A 20,000-nucleotide genomic window follows, 5' to 3' on the forward strand; every position below is an offset into this window, starting at 1 on the left:
CTAAAAGTAAAGAATCCCGGCAGGTTGAACCGCTGCAGGTAAACTTAGTTGAGGAACTCGGTGTGAAGTGTGTCCGAGGCGTCACCTCCCTCTGTGTGTGTGTGTGTGTGTGGTGTGACCTGGTTTCCTCCGGGTCCTAGTGCCGCTCAGGTGAACTCCACACACACCTGTACTGTGTTACAGCAACACACATTTAATATCACACACAAAATTATTATTATTACTATTATCAGTTGTGATTTTTTTTCTTATTATTCAAGAATGAATGACTGTTTAGAACAGTGTTTTTATCAAAGAATGAAGGGAAGGAAGGAAGAAAGGAAGGAAGAAAAGTAGGAAGGTATGAATGAAGGAAGGAAGGAAGAAAAGTAGGAAGGTATGAATGAAGGAAGGAAGGAAGGAAGGGAGATCGTAAGGAAGGTAGAAAGGAACGAAGGAAGGAAGGAAAGTAGGAAGGTAAGAATGAAGAAAAGAAGGAAGGAAGGAAGGAAAGTAGGAAGGTCAGAATGAAGAAAGGAAGGAAGGAAGGAAGGAAAGTAGGAATGAAGGAAGGAAGGAATGAAGAAAAGGAAGGAAGGAAGGAAGGAAAGTAAGAAGGAAGGAAGGAAGAAAGGAAGGAAGAAAAGTAGGAAGGTACGAATGAAGGAAGGAAGGAAGGAAGGGGGATCGGAAGGAAGGTAGAAAGGAAGGAAAGTAGGAAGGTAAGAATGAAGAAAGGAAGGAAAGTAGGAAGGAAGGAATGAAGAAAGGAAGGAAGGAAGGAAAGTAGGAAGGTAGAAAGGAAGGAAGGAATGACCTTTCTTCCCTCCCTCCCTCCCTCCTTCCTTCTCTCTTTCTTCCCTCCTTCTCTTCGTTTGAGGTTTTCACTTTCATCTCTGTTGCTGATGTTTGTTTGCTGTTTCTCACTCTGATGATGATGATGATGACGATGATGATGATGACGATGATGAAGGTGATGATGATGATGATAATGATGAAGGTGATGACGATGACGATGATGATGATGATGACAATAAACAGATTTCCTGCTTTAACGTTTCATCCATGAAGTCCAGAATCACACAAACTCGTCTCAGCTGAAGTTTTAAAAAAGTAACTTTGACTTTTATGAGTTGGATGAATTTGTTCAAGTCTCGTTTTTTTTTTTTAACCCGCTGAAGGATCAGATCACTTTCTGAAACTGGAGCTCAACTTTTCTGGTCGAATCAACGTCAGAATAGAATAAATAAATGACAGAAATAATCTTTTTAAAGTAAACGTCCCTGTAGCGTAACAACCTCTGGTCCTTTGAAATGTAATAAAGCCAATAATATAATAAACAAAAGTGAAATTAGAATTAAGAGAGTGTGCTGCAAACAATTTATCCTGGAAAATATTAACATAATAAAAAAAAAACCAACCAATTTTATGTTTTAAATCTTTAAATCTTTCAGAATCCTGTGAAATAAATGCAAGTAAACTGGACTTTTCCCACCAGTGAGTTCTGGCGTCGCTCAGTTGAAGGTATATTTCATCCCAAAGTGTGAATCTGAGGACGATCATGTTGTGACTCGCACACGTTGTTGTTTTTTTTCCACCATGCAAAATCAACAGACGTTAAAAACACAAAGGTGTTGAAGTTATGAGAGGAAATCGTCCCGTATTTATCTCCGCCAACTTTAATCCACGCCGGCCGACTCAATATTGACACTTTTTTTTAAAAACAAAAGACATTTGGGGATGACGTTTGTTTATTTTTCATACATTTGTCCTGAAAAAGTTTCTAGAACTTTGTTTCCCAGAGCGGAAAAACGGAAAAACAGTCGTTTGTGTTTGTTGGAGGAACGACGGCGCTCCTCTTCCTCTTCTCTCCTCGTGTTTCTGTGCAAGTCTGAACGAGTCCCCCCGTCCCTCCGTCCTCCCGTCCTCCCGTCCCGCCCAGGACGAAGCGGACCGACCGGTTTTCCACAGTTGGAATGAACCTCGGGCCGTCAGCCCGGGAACGGAACTCCCTGTGGAGTCGTGAGTCTGGCGGGACGTCGGGACGACGTAGAGAAGAAACGTTCAGCTGCTCCAACGCCTTGTTTTGGTTTTTTTAATCTTGCAGGAGGGTCAGTGAACTTTGGACTTCCTGAGAAGTTTCACATCAAAACATATTTTTGCTGTTGGGATCCTTAAAAAACCAAAAAAAATCTATTCTGCTTGTAAGATGCTTTTAATTTAATTACATTTTTAACTGTTGTGGCATCTATCTATCTGTCTATCTGTCTATCTAATATATTATATTTTTACATTTTAATGTCTAGAAATGTGTTTTATTCAAATAAATAAAGCTTTTACCCTCCACTTGTTTCTTTAAATCACGATTTCTTTACAAAAATGAAAATGAAATAAGTTAAAAGCGTCCTCCTAAACATAGATATAAACCACTAGATGCCTCGTTGAGCCGCCTGTGACGTTCCCACAGCGCCGCCATCTTGGAGAGGTCTCCTGCTCGTGCTCACCATAAAGCAGGCTTAATCGTGTTAACATGAGTTTTGTTGTTCCAGTAGAGTTGGATTGAACTGCAGCGCCGCCGGTGAAATGATGATACCAGAGTGACGGAGGAGCAGAGTCCGTTCTCCTGAGACGTTGGCGATCTCCATGCTCTTTTAGACGTTGGCAATCTCCACGCTCTTTCAGATGTTGGCGATCTCCACGCTCTTTCAGACTTTGGAGATCTCCACACTCTTTCAGACTTTGGAGATCTCCACACTCTTTCAGACTTTGGAGATCTCCACGCTCTTTCAGACTTTGGAGATCTCCACACTCTTTCAGACTTTGGAGATCTCCACGCTCTTTCAGACTTTGGAGATCTCCAAGCTCTTTCAGACTTTGGAGATCTCCACGCTCTTTCAGATGTTGGCGATTTCCACGCTCTTTGGCGATCTCCACGCTCTTTCAGACATTGGCGATCTTCACGCTCTTTCAGATTTTGGCGATGTCCACGCTCTTTCAGACATTGGCAATCTCCACGCTCTTTCAGACTTTGGCAATCTCCACGCTCTTTCAGATGTTGGCGATTTCCACGCTCTTTCAGACATTGGCGATCTCCACGCTCTTTCAGACATTGGCGATCTCCACGCTCTTTCAGACGTTGGCGATGTGCACGCTCTTTCAGACGTTGGCGATCTCCACGCTCTTTCAGACGTTGGTGATCTCCACGCTCTTTCAGACATTGGCGATCTCCACGCTCTTTCAGACGTTGGTGATCTCCACGCTCTTTCAGACACTGGCCATCTCCACGCTCTTTCAGACGTTGGCGATCTCCACGCTCTTTCAGACGTTGGTGATCTCCACGCTCTTTCAGACACTGGCCATCTCCACGCTCTTTCAGACGTTGGCGATCTCCACGCTCTTTCAGACGTTGGCAATGTGCACGCTCTTTCAGACGTTGGCCATCTCCACGCTCTTTCAGACGTTGGTGATCTCCACGCTCTTGTAGGTGTGCACGGGGCTGCCTCTGGCTCGGGGGACGGCCTGGACCCGGGCCTCTCTGGGCAGCGAGCCACAGCTGCCATGGTAACCCAGCGTTCGCTCCACAGACTGGCTGTTGGCCCGGAGCCTCAGCGGACTCTGCAGCGACACGACAAGGAAACACATCAACTGAGGGACTGAGGAAATCACACTGACGTTCATATTCGTTAATATTTGTTTTTAAATTGTTGTTCTCTTCATTTGTTTTATTGTCTGTTGATGTTTTATTTTGTCAGTATTGTTCCGTTTTGTTTGGGATCCATACGTTTATAAAAAGTAAAAAAATAATAATGTTAACGTGACGTCATTACTTCAGTATGAGGTAATAAAGAAACATCAATGAAAAATAACCATAAATAAAGTTTAGCTGTCTCTGCTTTATTCTTTATTATGATTAAATCCACTACTTCTTGCTCATTCATCAGTTTCACATTTTGCTGAACAAGTGGGCTGGTTAATAAACGCCATGAATCACAGGTTTTATTCTGAAGGTCTTTTCGACTCTCCTGTTTTCTGTCTTTGGTCACGTCTGGAAACAATCTTCTAACATACAGTTCCATCGAAGTGTGGAAACAGTTTCAAAACCTCGTCTTCAGAAACGAGCTCAGAGGCTGACAGACGCAGTGAACCAGGAAGTGTGAGACCGTTGCTTGGTTTTAATTTTAATTCTTTATTTAGCACACACACACATTCAGTGGCGCGTGGGGGGAACGAAGCCCATTGGAAATTTGGGACGAAAGCAGAGTTTGAGAAATGAACTTTATATGCAGTGTTGTTGGACCTCGATACGTCGAGCTGACAACTGGAACTGTTGAAAAAGTGTCTAATAGTGACTGAAATAAAGCTCAGGACAGTCATGAGGCCGATCGGAGCCCAGCAGCCAGAAGGACAAATGAATTAAACCCCAAACTTATTGTTCTGTATATTAGAATACGTTTGTTCCAGACCGTACGACGGATCATCAGTGAAAAAAACAAGTTTAAATTGTGTAAAATGTGTGATTGATGAAGAGTTACCTTCCCTGATCTCCTCACTGACACTCGTTGCTCAGAGGAACGGTTCACCACCACCGGAGAACCGGATCCCATCAGCTCCACCTTACTGCACACACACACACACACACACACACACACACACACACACACACACACACACACACACACACACACACACACACACACACACACACACACACACACACACACACACACACACACACACACACGCACACACACACACACGCGCGCACACGCGCGCACACACGGTCTTAGAGTTTGAATTAAAGCCACTCTAAGCGTGTGGCGAGTTGTTCGAGGTGTTTGAGGGTTTGAGGTTTTTGAGGGTTTGAGGTGTTTGAGGGTTTGAGGTGTTTGAGGGTTTGAGGTGTTTGAGGGTTCGAGGTTTTTGAGGGTTTGAGGGTTCAAGGTGTTTCAGGGTTTCAGGGTTTCAGGGTTCGAGGTGTTCGAGGGTTCGAGGTGTTTGAGGGTTCGAGGTGTTTGAGGTGTTTGAGGGTTCGAGGTGTTTGAGGTGTTTGAGGGTTCGAGGTGTTTGAGGGTTCGAGATGTTTGAGGGTTTGAGGGTTTGAGGGTTTGAGGGTTCGAGGTGTTTGAGGGTTCGAGATGTTTGAGGGTTTGAGGGTTTGAGGGTTTGAGGGTTCGAGGTGTTTGAGGGTTCGAGGTGTTTGAGGGTTCGAGGTGTTTGAGGGTTCGAGGTGTTTGAGGGTTTGAGGGTTTCAGGGTTTGAGGGTTCGAGGTGTTTGAGGGTTCGAGGTGTTTGAGGGTTTGAGGGTTCGAGGTGTTTGAGGGTTCGAGGTGTTTGAGGGTTCGAGGTGTTCGAGGGTTTGAGGGTTGTAGGTGTTTGAGGGTTCGAGGTGTTTGAGGGTTCGAGGTGTTTGAGGGTTTGAGGGTTCGAGGTGTTTGAGGGTTCGAGGTGTTTGAGGGTTCGAGGTGTTTGAGGGTTTGAGGGTTCGAGGTGTTTGAGGGTTCGAGGTGTTTGAGGGTTCGAGGTGTTTGAGGGTTCGAGGTGTTCGAGGGTTCGAGGTGTTTGAGGGTTCGAGGTGTTTGAGGGTTTGAGGGTTCAAGGTGTTCGAGGGTTTGAGGTGTTTGAGGGTTTGAGGGTTTGAGGGTTCAAGGTGTTCGAGGGTTTGAGGTGTTTGAGGGTTTGAGGGTTCGAGGTGTTCGAGGGTTCGAGGTGTTTGAGGGTTTGAGGGTTCAAGGTGTTCGAGGGTTTGAGGTGTTTGAGGGTTTGAGGGTTCCAGGTGTTCGAGGGTTCGAGGTGTTTGAGGGTTTGCGTACCTGAGCGGGACGTTCAGGGCCCTCAGCTCCTCGTACAGATGCCGGTGCAGCATGTGCTTGTTGCCGGGGATCCCCAGAGCTTTGGCCATGGCGTCGGTGTCAAACGACTGGTCCAGCGCCATGAGGGCGCCGTGCACGCCTTGACCCTGGAGGTTGTCTGCAAACTCCTGACGGGCGACGACACAGAGGGACGAACACGCCGGCCGGGGGGGGGGGGGGACCAGTTCATTACTGATACTAAACCACTCAATATAAAACAAGGAGGTTTTTCAAGCCTCATCGTGTCACAACAGTCTCACTTCATTCCTAGAATTTCTATTTCATTTATTTATTTAATTAATTCGTTTTTTTTTCTTTTTGTCTGATTGCTTTTCTTTGCCCTCGTCTCTTTGCCCCGCCCACCTGGAGGTCGATGTCTCGGACCCACTTCATCACGCGGTGGCTCGTCCACACCGCCGGGTCACAGTTCAGGTGTTCACACTGGGTCCGCCGGGCCTGCAGAGCCTGGAACACACACACACGTGGGCCGTTGAGCTCCGGAGCGGCGAGACCCGGCGCCTCACAGTGAGACGACCTCCGGTTCGAGGCCTCGCTGTGCAGATTCCATGTTTTCATTGTCGACCGGAGGGTTTCCTCCTGATGCTCCAGTTTTTTCTTTGTAGTACTGTAAGTACTGTGACTACTGTAGGTATGACTGTAAGTACCGCGGGTACTGTAAGTATTGTAGTACTGTAGTACAGTAAAGTGGGACCTCTTTGTCGAAGCCGAGCGTCTGCAGCAGCTGGACGGCCAGCAGCAGGCTGGTCTGGTGGAGCCGGTCGCCCACGTTGAGGAGGCGCTCCAGGTCGCGGCGGCTCAGGGAGTTCAGCACTCGTCCGTCCACCAGGTGGGCCTGGAAGGTGTGGCAGTACTGCGGCAGGCCCACGTCGCTCAGCCACGACGTCGACACCCAGTGGTGGTCCAACTCCGACGCTTTCGATAGTCTGGAACAAAAAGACGAGAATCGGCATTCTCATATTAAAAGAAAGAAAATCTGCATGAATTCGATCAGACGTTAGAGCGGAATCTTACTTTGGACTTTTGACACTCCATGTTTTATGTGTAATACATTCAGATTGTAATGTAGTGTGTTTATAGAAATAAAAATATACAGTGCAACCAAGTAGAGAACTATGACTTATATGAATGCACTTAAATAGTCAAAAATATAGAATGAATGTACGTCAGGATAGAGTGCAGCTTGGTTCCGTGTTCTGGAGTCTGACCCACCCCTGGTCCCCTTCGGCCCTCCTGTAGTCCTCGATGGCCAGCCGGACTTTCCTGCGATGAATCGGATTAGTGATTCCCAAACCGAGCTCCAGGTCGTCGTCCGTCAGTCCCAGCAGCACCTGAACACCACACGTTCCAAACGGTTTTCAACAGGGCTGCGCCTGAACGCACCGTAGTGGAAGGACATGGAGTACCAGGGGCGCACCTTGCCGCTTTTGACGTTTTCAGAGCAGGCTCTGGTGTACATGGGCATCGCCATGACGACCTCCAGCCAGGCCTGGACGGCGCCGGCCCGCCACTGGGACATGCAGGTCGTCCTGGTGAGTTCGGCCTGCTGGAGGCGGTCCGGCTGCTCCTCGCCGTCCGACAGGCTCTGCTGCGCGAGGCTGTCAGAGTCTGGCTCGGTTCGGGAGGAGTGGCGGCGGCGTGGCGTTCGGGAGAGGGGCGGGGGAAATCAAAAGCAATGACTCGTCTGCAGACAATCTGGCAGGAAGTCAGAAGCGACGAGGACCAAAAGATACACCTGGACACCGTGACCCGACACCGCAGACGCTCGTCTACGGAGACGATCTGGATCGGTGGCGCCACTAGGTGGCGCCGGGCGACGCCCTCTGTGTGTGTTTCTGAACGAAGCCTCTTTGTCCCAGTGCATCTCCAACCCCGACGCGTGTCGCTTGGTTGACAGTGAAGTGGGCGTGGTCAGCCGGGGGAACGACGCGTTAAGCCGCGGGCGACCACGACGGGACTTCCGACCATTAGCATCAAGTATTAGAGACGCGGGGATTATTCACAAGACGCCATGCTTCTCGTCGTCGCGGCGACGAATCCAGGGTGAGTCCAGTGTGACCCGATTCGTCTCCACATGCTACACAGGAAGGCTGCATGCAAACCCCCCCCTCCCCCCCTCCCCCCTCCCCCCCCATCCCCCTGCACGGTTCCAGTAAACAACAACAACACAAACTCGCGGTTTTCCAGCAGACATGAGTGATGTGAACAATCCCCAGAGTGCAGGAAACCACGGAGGAGGAGTTACTCACTGGCAGGAGGCGCAGGAGGAGACACACGTTGGACTGGGACACAAGAACAAGATCATGGAACAGAGGAACTGCCACAGGATGTTTTCACTTACTCCTTTTATTTTTAAAATAACTTCTCATTTCAATTTATAATTCTTCTCTCTTTCTTTTTTTTTTTTGTGGAAAATGTCAAAACCTTTTTCGGACGTCCAGCTGCAAACATCTGCAGCGGGTAAATATCTGCAGTGACCTCATCTCTGTCTCATTTTTAAATAAAATACTTCAATAGATTTATTTTATTTTTCGATCTTTTTATGCAACGTTTTCTAAATTACAAAGCATTTTGTCAGGAGACTGAACAGAACGGAAGGGAAATAAAAAAGAGGAGGAGAGGGAACCATGCATTCATAATGCAAGGAAAATAAACGGCAGAAAGAAAAGGAGGAGGAGCAACGAGGAGCAACGCAGGATTGTGGAGGTGACTAATCGATGGATGGATGTGAACACAGGGGGAACATGCAGGTTGTCTATGTGAGACGACTCACTGAGCTGCGACGCAACTCGTCGCGTCGCATCGTGACGGCAGATCGTTCTCCGACACTCAGACGTCGTCTTTCCATCTTTTCACTCAACGTGAAAGAAAGATTTAACTTCCAGTCACAGTCAGTCCGCGATCCGGGGGCGGGAGACAAACGAGGAACAAACGAGGAAACAAACAAAACAAAACATGAAACAAACGTGAAACAAACGAGGAAAAAAACGTGAAACAAACATAAAACAAACGCAAAACAAACGAGGAAACAAACGTGAAACAAACGAGAAACAAACGAGGAAACAAACAAAACAAAACATGAAACAAACGAGAAACAAACGCGAAACAAACGCAAAACAAACGCAAAACAAATGTGAAACAAACGAGGAACAAACGAGGAACAAACAAGAAACAAACGCGAAACAAACGTGAAACAAACGAGAAACAAACAAGAAACAAACGGGAAACAAACATGAAACAAACAGGAAACAATATGAAACAAGCGCGAAACAAACGAGAAACAAACGAGGAACAAACGAGGAACAAACAAGAAACAAACGCGAAACAAACGAGAAACAAACGCGAAACAAACACGAAACAAACGAAAAACAAACGTGGAACAAACAGGAAATGAACATGAAACAAACGAGGAAACAAACGCAAAACAAACATGAAATAAACGGGTAAACAAACGCAAAACAAACGAGGAAACAAACATAAAACAAACACGTCTGCAGTCGTTCGCAGCCCAGTGAGCGCCGCTCGTTAAAGCTGACGTGACGATAGACCGGTCGTTGTGAGGTTAGAGAGGTGAGTTAGACCTCCGACACCGAGGCAGTGGGAAAGAAGTACGTCAAGATACACTGGGTTAGGGTTAGTTTAAACCTAACGGTCTATTTGTTTTCCACTCACTAACTCAGGATTAAACTAACCCTAGGTTAGGGTTAGATTAACCTAACCATAGGGTTAGGTTAATCCTAAATGTTAATCCTAACCCTAACCCACTAACCCTTAACCAACTAACCCTAACCCACTAACTCACTAACTCTAACCCACTAACCCTAACCCACTAACTCTAATCCACTAACTCTAACCCACTAACCCTAACCCACTAACCCTAACCCACTAACTCTAACCAACTAACCCTAACCCACTAACCCTAACCCACTAACTCTAACCCACTAACTCTAACCAACTAACCCTAACCCACTAACCCTAACCAACTAACCCTAACCCACCAACTCTAACCCACTAACCTTAACCCACTAACCCACTAACACTAACCCACTAACTCTAACCCACTAACCCACTAACCTTAACCCACTAACCCACTAACTCTAACCCACTAACTCTAACCCACTAACCCACTAACCTTAACCCACTAACCCACTAACCCACTAACTCTAACCCACTAACCCACTAACCTTAACCCACTAACCCACTAACCCACTAACTCTAACCCACTAACCCACTAACCCCAGTATCCTGAAATGATCCTTTCCAATCCTCCGCTCAGCCGGCCGGTAATCAGAGTACCAGAGTAATAAGTTACTCTGATAAACCGGGAGGTAATCCCCCGCTGCGCTGCGGCCGGAGAATTCCTGCAGACGCTGACACGTTCTTTATTTGTTTGTCTGATCGATCGCGGGGAAACAAACGGTTTAAAGCCGTCAGAGAAATTCTCCGGTCGCCAGAAGAAAAGCGCCTGAAAGACTTGAGGTTTAAAGAAAAGAAAAGAAAAGCAATACGTAGGAATCAATGGTGCCAAGCGTGATAAAAGCATCTGCAAAGTAACAAAAACCAAATGATCTTTACAGTCAAACAGAAGGTTCACAACAAATCCTATTTACATATAAACAGCAGGTCCTTCAAGTCTCCAGTTATAAAAAAACCCATAAAACATTAAGACAGTTAGAAGGTAATACAGCTTAAACAGGTCTACACGTCATCATCATAATAGTCCCATATATATATATTTATATGCATGTAAACATATGTACATATGCATACATGTGCAACTATAAATATATATCTAATTTACAAACATACAATTTAAATTTCCTGTACATTTAATGGGAATTAGCAGAGTCTCTGTGTGCGTTTCACCGTCCAGACAAACACACGGTAGAACAGTCTGAGCGCACGTTAAAGCCAGGAGGACACACACACACACACACACACACACACACACACACACACACACACACACACACACACACACACACACACACACACACACACACACACACACACACACACACACACACACACACACACACACACACACACACACACACACACACACACTCATCACCAGTCGGCGTCCTCCTCTATGTAGTAATCAGGTGTGGCTGTACCATCAAACAGTCCCGGCTCCAGACTCTTGCGTTGTTTCCCGCGAGCGAAGACCCTGGACAGCGAGCCCAGAGTCATCTTCTCCTTCTTCTTCTTACGCTTCTGGTCCTCCAGGTCCTCCATGGACTGCAGGGGGGGGGGGGGGCAGAGCACCGCGGGGGGGGGGAGGGGGAGGGGAGGGGGAGGTGGAGGGAGGGGGGGTAACGTTAAACGACTTCCTGTGGAGAGCGTTCTGAGTTCTGAACGTCGGATGCAACAGATGATGGTTGCATGATAGTTGGACGGTGGTTGGATGGTGGATGATAGTTGGATGATAGTTGCATGATGGTTGTATGATGGTTGTATGATGGTTGTATGATGGTTGGATGCTGGTTGGATGGTGGTTGGACGGTGGATGATAGTTGGATGGTGGTTGGAAGATGGTTGGATGATGGTTGGATGATAGTTGGATGATAGTTGCATGATGGTTGGATGGTGGTTGGACGGTGGGTGATAGTTGGATGGTGGTTGGATGATGGTTGCATGATGGTTGGATGATGGTTGCATGGTAGTTGGATGATGGTTGGATGGTGGTTGGACGGTGTACAATAGTTGGATGATGGTTGCATGATAGTTGGATGGTGGATGATAGTTGGGTGATAGTTGCATGATTGTTGGATGGTGGTTGGATGGTGGTTGTATGATGGTTGGATGGTGGTTGGATGATAGTTGGATGATAGTTGCATGATGGTTGGATGGTGGTTGGACGGTGGGTGATAGTTGGATGGTGGTTGGATGATGGTTGCATGATGGTTGGATGATGGTTGCATGGTAGTTGGATGATGGTTGGATGGTGGTTGGACGGTGTACAATAGTTGGATGATGGTTGCATGATAGTTGGATGGTGGATGATAGTTGGGTGATAGTTGCATGATTGTTGGATGGTGGTTGGATGGTGGTTGTATGATGGTTGGATGGTGGTTGGACGGTGGTTGGCTGGTGGATGATAGTTGGATGGTGGTTGGATGGTGGATGATAGTTGCATGATGGTTGGATGGTGGTTGCATGATGGTTGGATGGTGGTTGGATGATAGTTGGATGAAAGATGGATGGTTGCATGATAGTTGGATAATGGTTGGATGATGGTTGGATGATGGCTGCATGATAGTTGGATGGTGAATGATAGTTGGATGATGGTTGCATGATAGTTGGATGATAGTGGGATGATGGTTGCATGATAGTTGGATGATGGTTGGATGATGGTTACATGATGGTTGCATGGTGGTTGGAAGTTGGTTGCATGGTGGTTGGATGGTGGTTAGGTGGTGGTTGGATGGTGGTTGGATGGTGGTTGATAGTTGGATGATGGTTGCATGGTGGTTGGATGGTGGTTGATAGTTGGATGATGGTTGCATGGTGGTTGGATGGTGGTTGGATGGTGGTTTGATGGTGGTTGGATGTTGGTTTGATGGTAGTTGGGTGGTGGTTGGATGGTGGTTGGATGGTGGTTTGATGGTGGTTGGATGTTGGTTGGATGGTAGTTGGGTGGTGGTTGGGTGGTGGTTGGATGGTGGTTGGATGGTAGTTGGATGGTGGTTGGATGGTGGATGATAGTTGGATGATGGTTGGATGAGCAGTCGTCTCTCCTTCCAAAGGTTCTTGAAGGAATTAGTGTGTAAATGTGTGACTGTGATTTGGAGGAAACCATAGATATACAACACTAGATGCCTCATGGCGTGGCCACGGCGCCGCCATCTTGGAGAGGTCTCCCTCTGGAGTGAAACATAAAGACTCAGGCTGGAAAATCCACTAAAACATTCGTAGCTCGCTTGCTAGTCCACGTAACGACACAAGTAATACCTCGTTTTAAAGCTGAGGAGAAGCTCTATCACATGGCAACCTCACGGGAAAATGATCAGGGGGGGGGTAAAGTGTTACGCAACCTACAAATGTTTTTGTGGATTTACTAGCCTGGGATCTTTATGTTTCTATGTTCTATATGTGTAACACAAGCGGGAGACCTCTCCAAGATGGCGGCGCCGACTACACATCGCGTCTAGTGTTTATATCTATGTAGAAAAGCACAATATAAGTTAAATCTATAAGACAATAGAAGAGTTAAAAGAACAGAAACAAACACCGAAACAAGAAAAAGATGTCGTTTAGATTCTTCATGATCGTAGAAGAGGAAGAGTTCATGTCGTCTTTTCATCTTCAAATATGTGAGTGAGTGGAAAACAAATAGACCGTCACCAACACACACACACACACACGCACACACACGCACACACTCACACGTCTTACATTGCAGAGGGAGTGCGTCCGGTGACGGGGGGAGTTGATGTCGCTCGGCGTGGACGAGCGGTCGCCGTCGGCCGCCGAGGCGTCGGAGACGACGGAGGGCTGGCGGGAGTGACAGGGGCTGATCCTGACCACCGCTGGAGGCAACACACACACACACACACACACACGCACACACACACACACACACACACACACACACACACACACACACGCACACACACAAACGTACTGAAAACCCCACCGGCATAGAGAGAAAACCTCCAGAAGCAAAAGGCCCTCGGTTAGTAGGCGGAGTCCAGGAGAGCGGGAGAGCGAGGGGGGGGGGGGGGGGGGGGGGGGGTGGAGGTAGGGGTGTGTGTGTGGGTAGGGTGGGGGGGGGGGGGGGGGGGCTCACCCTGCCGGTCCGTGGCGTGGCCGTGGTACAGCGTCTGCTGGCTCTGGCGGATGGCGGCGGTGAGCGGCAGGTCGGCCTGCATCGCCCACTCCTGGCTGCCGTTGACCAGCGGCTCGGGGGGCGTGGCCAGAGAGTGGCGCTTCGGCACGTCCTTGGTCAGCGTGGCCAGAGACTGCTTCGCCTTCCAACGACAACATTGTTTCTGTGAGCGAACCTCTTTCTTCTTCTCTCCCCCAGATGTGGCGGTGAGCCGGGAGTTTTAACTTTCCAGTCGCAATCAAACCTGCTGCTCAGGTGGATGATGGGCTTTTCTACTTTCTCTATAAAAGCACATTGGAATCACTGTAATGTATTTAAAAATGTCTTTTTTTTTTTAATAAAAAAATTAATAAAAAGAAACGACCTCTTCTTCTTCTTTTGGGTTTAAAGGCGTTTCATTCTGGCCATCTGCTGTTATTGTAACGCTGCTTTTTGACCATAAATCTCACACTGGATGTGACGGTTCCACGAGGAATCACCGTTCTGGGGGTGGGGGGGGGGGGGGGGGGGGGGGGGGGGGGACTCACCATGGTGAGCTCCGCCTCCAGCTCCTTGATGCGGTTCTCCTTCAGGTCCATCTGGGAGCGCAGGAGGTGGGCCTGCTCCGTGGCCTCCTTGCTCTGCCTCCTCAGGTCCCACTTCTCTCGCTCCAGCACGTCCTTCTCCTTCGCCAGGGTCTTCACCGCGTCCTCGCTCTCCTGGGGGGGCAACGTGACGGCCGGGGGGGGTCAGCTGGTCTTATTATTATTATTATTATTATATCTGAATTTTATCATTATGTTTTGTCTTTTTTTCTTTCTTTCTTTTTTTTTTTTTACTTAATTTTCTCTGTAATCAGGTCATCCTATATGTGCTGTAAACTTTATGCTATCGCTTCTGATCTGCACCTCCTCCTGGACCGGGACTCAAAACAACAACAACTATTATCATTTCATCAGCATTATTATTATTAATGTCAATAATAATAATAATAATAATAATAATAATAATAATAGCAATAGTAATAGTTAGAATAGTGATACATTTATTAAAAGAAAAAATTACATAATTTATTTTATCTGACAAAATATAGATAGATAGATAGATAGATAGATAGAAATAGATAGATAAATAATTGGTAAATAAATAGATAAATAAATAAACAAATAATTGGTAAATAAATAAATAAATAAATAATTGGTAAATAAATAGCCAAATAAATAAATAGTAAAATAAACAAACAAATAAATAAATAGCCAAATAAATAGTCAAATAAATAAACAAATAATTGGTAAATAAATAAATAGATAAATAAATAAATAATTGGTAAATAAATAGATAAATAAATACATAAATAAACAAACAAACAAATAATTGGTAAATAAATAATTGGTAAATAAATAATTGGTAAATAAATAGATAAATAAATAAATAACTGGCAAATAAATAAATAGCCAAATAAATAAATAGTAAAATAAACAAATAAATAAATAGCCAAATAAATAGTCAAATAAATAAATAAATAAATAAATAAATAAATAAATAAATAAATAAATAAATAAATAAATAAATAAATAAATAAATAAATAAATAAACCCGTATGAACACTCCGTACTCGTCTCAGTTAAACTCGTATTCACGACCTCCCTGTGACGACGCTTCACTCGTCGCTCGTTCATTAAGATTCAGAACAGCCAATCAGAGTTTGTCACGTTGGGCGTCGGCCGGCGGCACTGGGCTCGGCCCCGGCGGGTCTCACCTTCCGGTGCTGGTCGTAGTTCCGTATGAACTCCCGCAGCTGCTCCTCCCGGCTCTCCAGGGTGGAGTAGAGCTGCTGCATCTGACTCACCAGGTCCGACTTCTCCACCTTCAGACGCTTGCGGTCGACTTTCATCGCTGCGACGCAGGAAGAGACACGTCGTCAGAACACGGGGAGACGTTCCGTCTGGTTCCAGACGGTCCTCCGGGTCTCGGCGGGTCGAGACCAGGAGGACCGTCAGCTCATCAGGCCTCGTTCTAGGAACGTTCGTCTACGTGTTTCTAGACTCTTGTACCTCTGGAGGACCGTCAGCTCATCAGGCCTCGTTCTAGGAACGTTAGTCTACGTGTTTCTAGACTCTTGTACCTCTGGAGGACCGTCAGCTCATCAGGCCTCGTTCTAGGAACGTTCGTCTACGTGTTTCTAGACTCTTGTACCTCTGGAGGACCGTCAGCTCATCAGGCCTCGTTCTAGGAACGTTCGTCTACGTGTATCTAGACTCTTGTACCTCTGGAGGACCGTCAGCTCATCAGGCCTCGTTCTAGGAACGTTCGTCTACGTGTTTCTAGACTCTTGTACCTCTGGAGGATCGTCGCGTCCAAATATCGTTCTCCTGACGATGAACTACGACAACGTGGCGCCGTCTCTCCCCCTCCTTCCCCTCAAGTCCACATTTTCAATAGAACCCAACTCAATAGAACCCAACCCAATAGAACCCAACAGAACAACCCAGCGAGTTCCGTCCTGGAGGTTCTTACGGTACGTCGACGCCACGTCTCAGGCCACCGTGGACAAAACGAGACGTGAGACGACGCAGGGGAACAAACGGAACCGGTCGTGGTCGCCGCCGGCGCCGTATCAGTTCTTTAAACTGTCAAAAACGTTGCCACTATGGCCACTATGGCCACGGCGGCCATGACGGGCCACGGCGGCCATGACGGGCCACGGCGACCATGACGGCCATGACGGGCCACGGCGGCCATGACAGTCATGACATAACGGCCACAGTGCAGACGAGAAACTCAGTAGCACGCTAGCAAAAAAGGGGAGGGACGTCACGACACGCGGCGGCACCTGATTGGCCGCAATAGACCTTGGAGGCGGTCCGTCGTGGGACGGGAAGCTAAACAGGAAGTGACGTTCTGTCGCGGTTGTTTCACGGTGGCTTGGCGTTTCATTCACGGTTCGTCTCGGCAGAACGACGGCGTTTCATCACGTTTACTGGCGGCTTGTGTTCTACTCCGGTCTGCCACGGCGCCACCGGCACGATTATGAATGAATGAATGAATGAATGAATGAATGAATGAATGAATGAATGAATGGTTTATTTCGACTACACTTAAGTGCAAAAATAAAATTTTGTGTATTCAGTTTCAGTTTAAAAGCCCAGAAATTCCCACACTTTTATTATATTTTTATTTCTTGAGCTGAAATTCATCCAGACTGAAACTTATTTTTAATTTTCACCTTAAAACAAAAGTAAAACTTTCTCTGTTATTCTTTTGAATCATTTCTGACTTCAGTCATTTTTCATTGTAATGATTAATTATCTTACATTTCAATGGGTTTTTTTTGACGCACAACAGAGATTTATACAGTTTTCAGTCATTTCCATAACATGACTCCCAGAAATTAAACTATATTTAATTTTGTTTTTTTCTTTTTTAAGCCTTCACTTGGTTTCTAGTCTGAGAAAGTCTTGTAATTATAACAACATTAATCCTCTTTGTCTCATTTTCCTAATATTGAACTGATGTTACAAAGTTTTAATAATTTAATTTTTCAACATCTAAATAAGCATTTCAACGTTCTATTATACATAAAGCTGATTAAAATGTTGAAATATTTTTTTTATGCGTTTCTCAACATTGGCAAATTATTCTAAAATTAAAAAAGACGACAATTCGGACAAATAAAGTCATTCTATTCTATTTTATTCTATTCTATTGAATGAATTGAACCGAGCTGCTGTATTTACACAAGTCCACCACTAGGTGTCACTGTGGCTTCTGCTAATAAACGGTGCAGCTGCAGTTATTTATTTATTTCTTTATTTCTGCAGAGAGAATGATGTAATCCTGACAGGAGGCAAGTGGCAGAGCAGCTCATTCATTCATTCATTCATTCATTCATTCATTCATGCGGGGGGGGGGGGTGTTGGCCTCGTCTCCCCAGAGGCTCCACAGAGACACGACTGGAATCTGTATTTCACTGTGAGTCACTGACGGACGCATTCCTGCTGTCAGTGACTCTTAAACCTCTAAATAACTCTAGTTCTATAGGTCTATGGTCCTGCTCCTCCTGCTGCATCAGTAGCTTCTAGTTCTATAGGTCTATGGCCCTTTCTAGTTCTATAGGTCTATGGCCCTGATCCTCCTGCTGCTAGCGTCAGTAGCTTCTAGTTCTATAGGTCTATGGCCCCGCTCCTCCTGCTGCTAGTGTCAGTAGCTTCTAGTTCTATAGGTCTATGGCCCTGATCCTCCTGCTGCTAGCGTCAGTAGCTTCTAGTTCTATAGGTCTATGGCCCTGCTCCTCCTGCTGCTAGCGTCAGTAGCTTCTAGTTCTATAGGTCTATGACCCTGCTCCTCCTGCTGCTAGCATCAGTAGCTTCTAGTTCTATAGGTCTATGGCCCTGCTCCTCCTGCTGCTAGCGTCAGTAGCTTCTAGTTCTATAGGTCTATGGACCCGCTCCTCCTGCTGCTAGCGTCAGTAGCTTCTAGTTCTATAGGTCTATGGACCCGCTCCTCCTGCTGCTAGCGTCAGTGGCTTCTAGTTCTATAGGTCTATGGCCCTTTCTAGTTCTATAGGTCTATGGCCCTGCTCCTCCTGCAACTAGCAGGAAAGCAGAATAGTTTCTATTCTCCTCTTATTAGTGTTTAACTGAATATTAGATGTTATTAGTGTTTTATATAATATTAGATGTTATTAGTGTTTTATATAATATTAGATGTTATTAGTGTTTTATATAATATTAGATGTTATTAGTGTTTAATATAATATTAGATGTTATTACTGTTTAACTGAATATTAGATGTTATTAGTGTTTAATATAACATTAGATGTTATTACTGTTTAACTGAATATTAGATGTTATTAGTGTTTAATATAACATTAGATGTTATTACTGTTTAACTGAATATTAGATGTTATTAGTGTTTTATATAATATTAGATGTTATTAGTGTTTAATATAACATTAGATGTTATTACTGTTTAACTGAATATTAGATGTTATTAGTGTTTTATATAATATTAGATGTTATTAGTGTTTTATATAATATTAGATGTTATTAGTGTTTAATATAATATTAGATGTTATTACTGTTTAACTGAATATTAGATGTTATTAGTGTTTAATATAATATTAGATGTTATTACTGTTTAACTGAATATTAGATGTTATTAGTGTTTAATATAACATTAGATGTTATTAGTGTTTAATATAACATTAGATGTTATTAGTGTTTAATATAACATTAGATGTTATTAGTTCTCTGCAGGCCTCCTGTAGTTCAGTCCATCACTTTACAATCAGTCAAATTGAATTAAACTGCCGAGGCAACAAGCATGACCGTTGATACTTATATCAAAATCTACTACTATTTTCTTAACGCAGGATATTTTATTCTCCAATGAAAAGCACGAATGATTAGTTTTCCAAACGTGTGTCAACATTCTGTGAATGTAGAATGAAAATCTCTAAACTCCTCGTCTCTGAACGCATCACGATGAGTCAGAGAGCTACGAGCCAATCAGAGGCCGGCTTTCAACCCTGCGTGACACGAACAGGAAGTCAGCTGCGACTTGTTTACTGGACGGGAAAAAAAACTTGAATTTAAGCAAAATCAGACGGCGGCAAGTGGCGACGGTCATTAACACCGATCTTAGCGGTTTTGAGAAACACGTCTTATTTTAGTTTTGGGCCGTCTTGTCGTGGAAAAGGCCGGTCGGAGGGCCGCTGACCTTGCAGGGCCTCCTGGGCGCGGTGCAGCTCCTGCTCCTTGTCGCCCAGCTGCACCCGCAGCTCGCCGGCCGACAGCAGGTTGGCGGCGCAGCCTCCCTGCGTCTCCTCCAGGTCCTTGCTCAACACGTCCTTCATCTGCCTCAGCAGCTGCACCTCCTCCTGCAGCTGGGCCAGCTCCTCGCGCAGCAGCACTGCAGGACAGAAGGGGGAGGGGGGGAGGGGGGCGTGAGAGGGGGCGGGGCCACAAGGCACCAAGACACAAGAGAAGACGTGAAGCAGCAGCCGCCGCCCGGAAATCACACGTTCCCGTGCTAAGACTTGATCGAAAACCAGAGTCGCCCACAAGGGGGCGCATCCCCCAAAGGGGGGGGGGGTTTGATTGCGGCTCTGTGATGTCATCAACACAAGAAGCTGTTAAGTTTAGCCGCTAACCGCTAATTGGACTGGTACAAACTCTGAACCCGTGTCGCTCTGCGGCCTGGATGTTTGTTTACATTTTTTTATTTTTTTTTTATGTATTATTTCCTTCGTCAACTAAAGTTGGACCAGAAAGTTTATGTTTCTGTCTGCGAGCATGTGTTTCATCGAGTTTTCGCAAAAACTGTCAACGCAAATTACATGA

General features: G+C 45.7%; 1 protein-coding gene across 3 annotated transcripts in view; it reads right to left on the minus strand.

Moving 5' to 3' along the window:
• Window positions 1-3,422: 3,422 nt before the first annotated feature.
• Window positions 3,423-20,000, minus strand: part of kaznb (kazrin, periplakin interacting protein b) — a 35,891-nt gene continuing 19,313 nt past the window's right edge. For 2 of the 3 annotated variants that reach the window (XM_080495216.1, XM_080495217.1), the window contains exons 2-14: window positions 19,378-19,569; window positions 15,416-15,552; window positions 14,205-14,375; window positions 13,639-13,819; window positions 13,245-13,378; window positions 10,964-11,087; window positions 7,264-7,454; window positions 7,059-7,177; window positions 6,541-6,772; window positions 6,192-6,293; window positions 5,790-5,956; window positions 4,512-4,596; window positions 3,423-3,594 (exon numbers count right to left, since the gene is read on the minus strand). In XM_080495216.1, coding sequence (XP_080351342.1) covers window positions 3,433-3,594; window positions 4,512-4,596; window positions 5,790-5,956; window positions 6,192-6,293; window positions 6,541-6,772; window positions 7,059-7,177; window positions 7,264-7,454; window positions 10,964-11,087; window positions 13,245-13,378; window positions 13,639-13,819; window positions 14,205-14,375; window positions 15,416-15,552; window positions 19,378-19,569 — 1,997 coding nt within the window. In that variant the 3' untranslated portion in view covers window positions 3,423-3,432. The remainder of the gene's footprint in view (window positions 3,595-4,511; window positions 4,597-5,789; window positions 5,957-6,191; window positions 6,294-6,540; window positions 6,773-7,058; window positions 7,178-7,263; window positions 7,455-10,963; window positions 11,088-13,244; window positions 13,379-13,638; window positions 13,820-14,204; window positions 14,376-15,415; window positions 15,553-19,377; window positions 19,570-20,000) is intronic. The other variant, XM_080495218.1, reaches the window with a different exon arrangement.

This window comes from Blennius ocellaris, assembly GCF_963422515.1.
Source record: "Blennius ocellaris genome assembly, chromosome: 4".
Taxonomy (NCBI): domain Eukaryota; kingdom Metazoa; phylum Chordata; class Actinopteri; order Blenniiformes; family Blenniidae; genus Blennius; species Blennius ocellaris.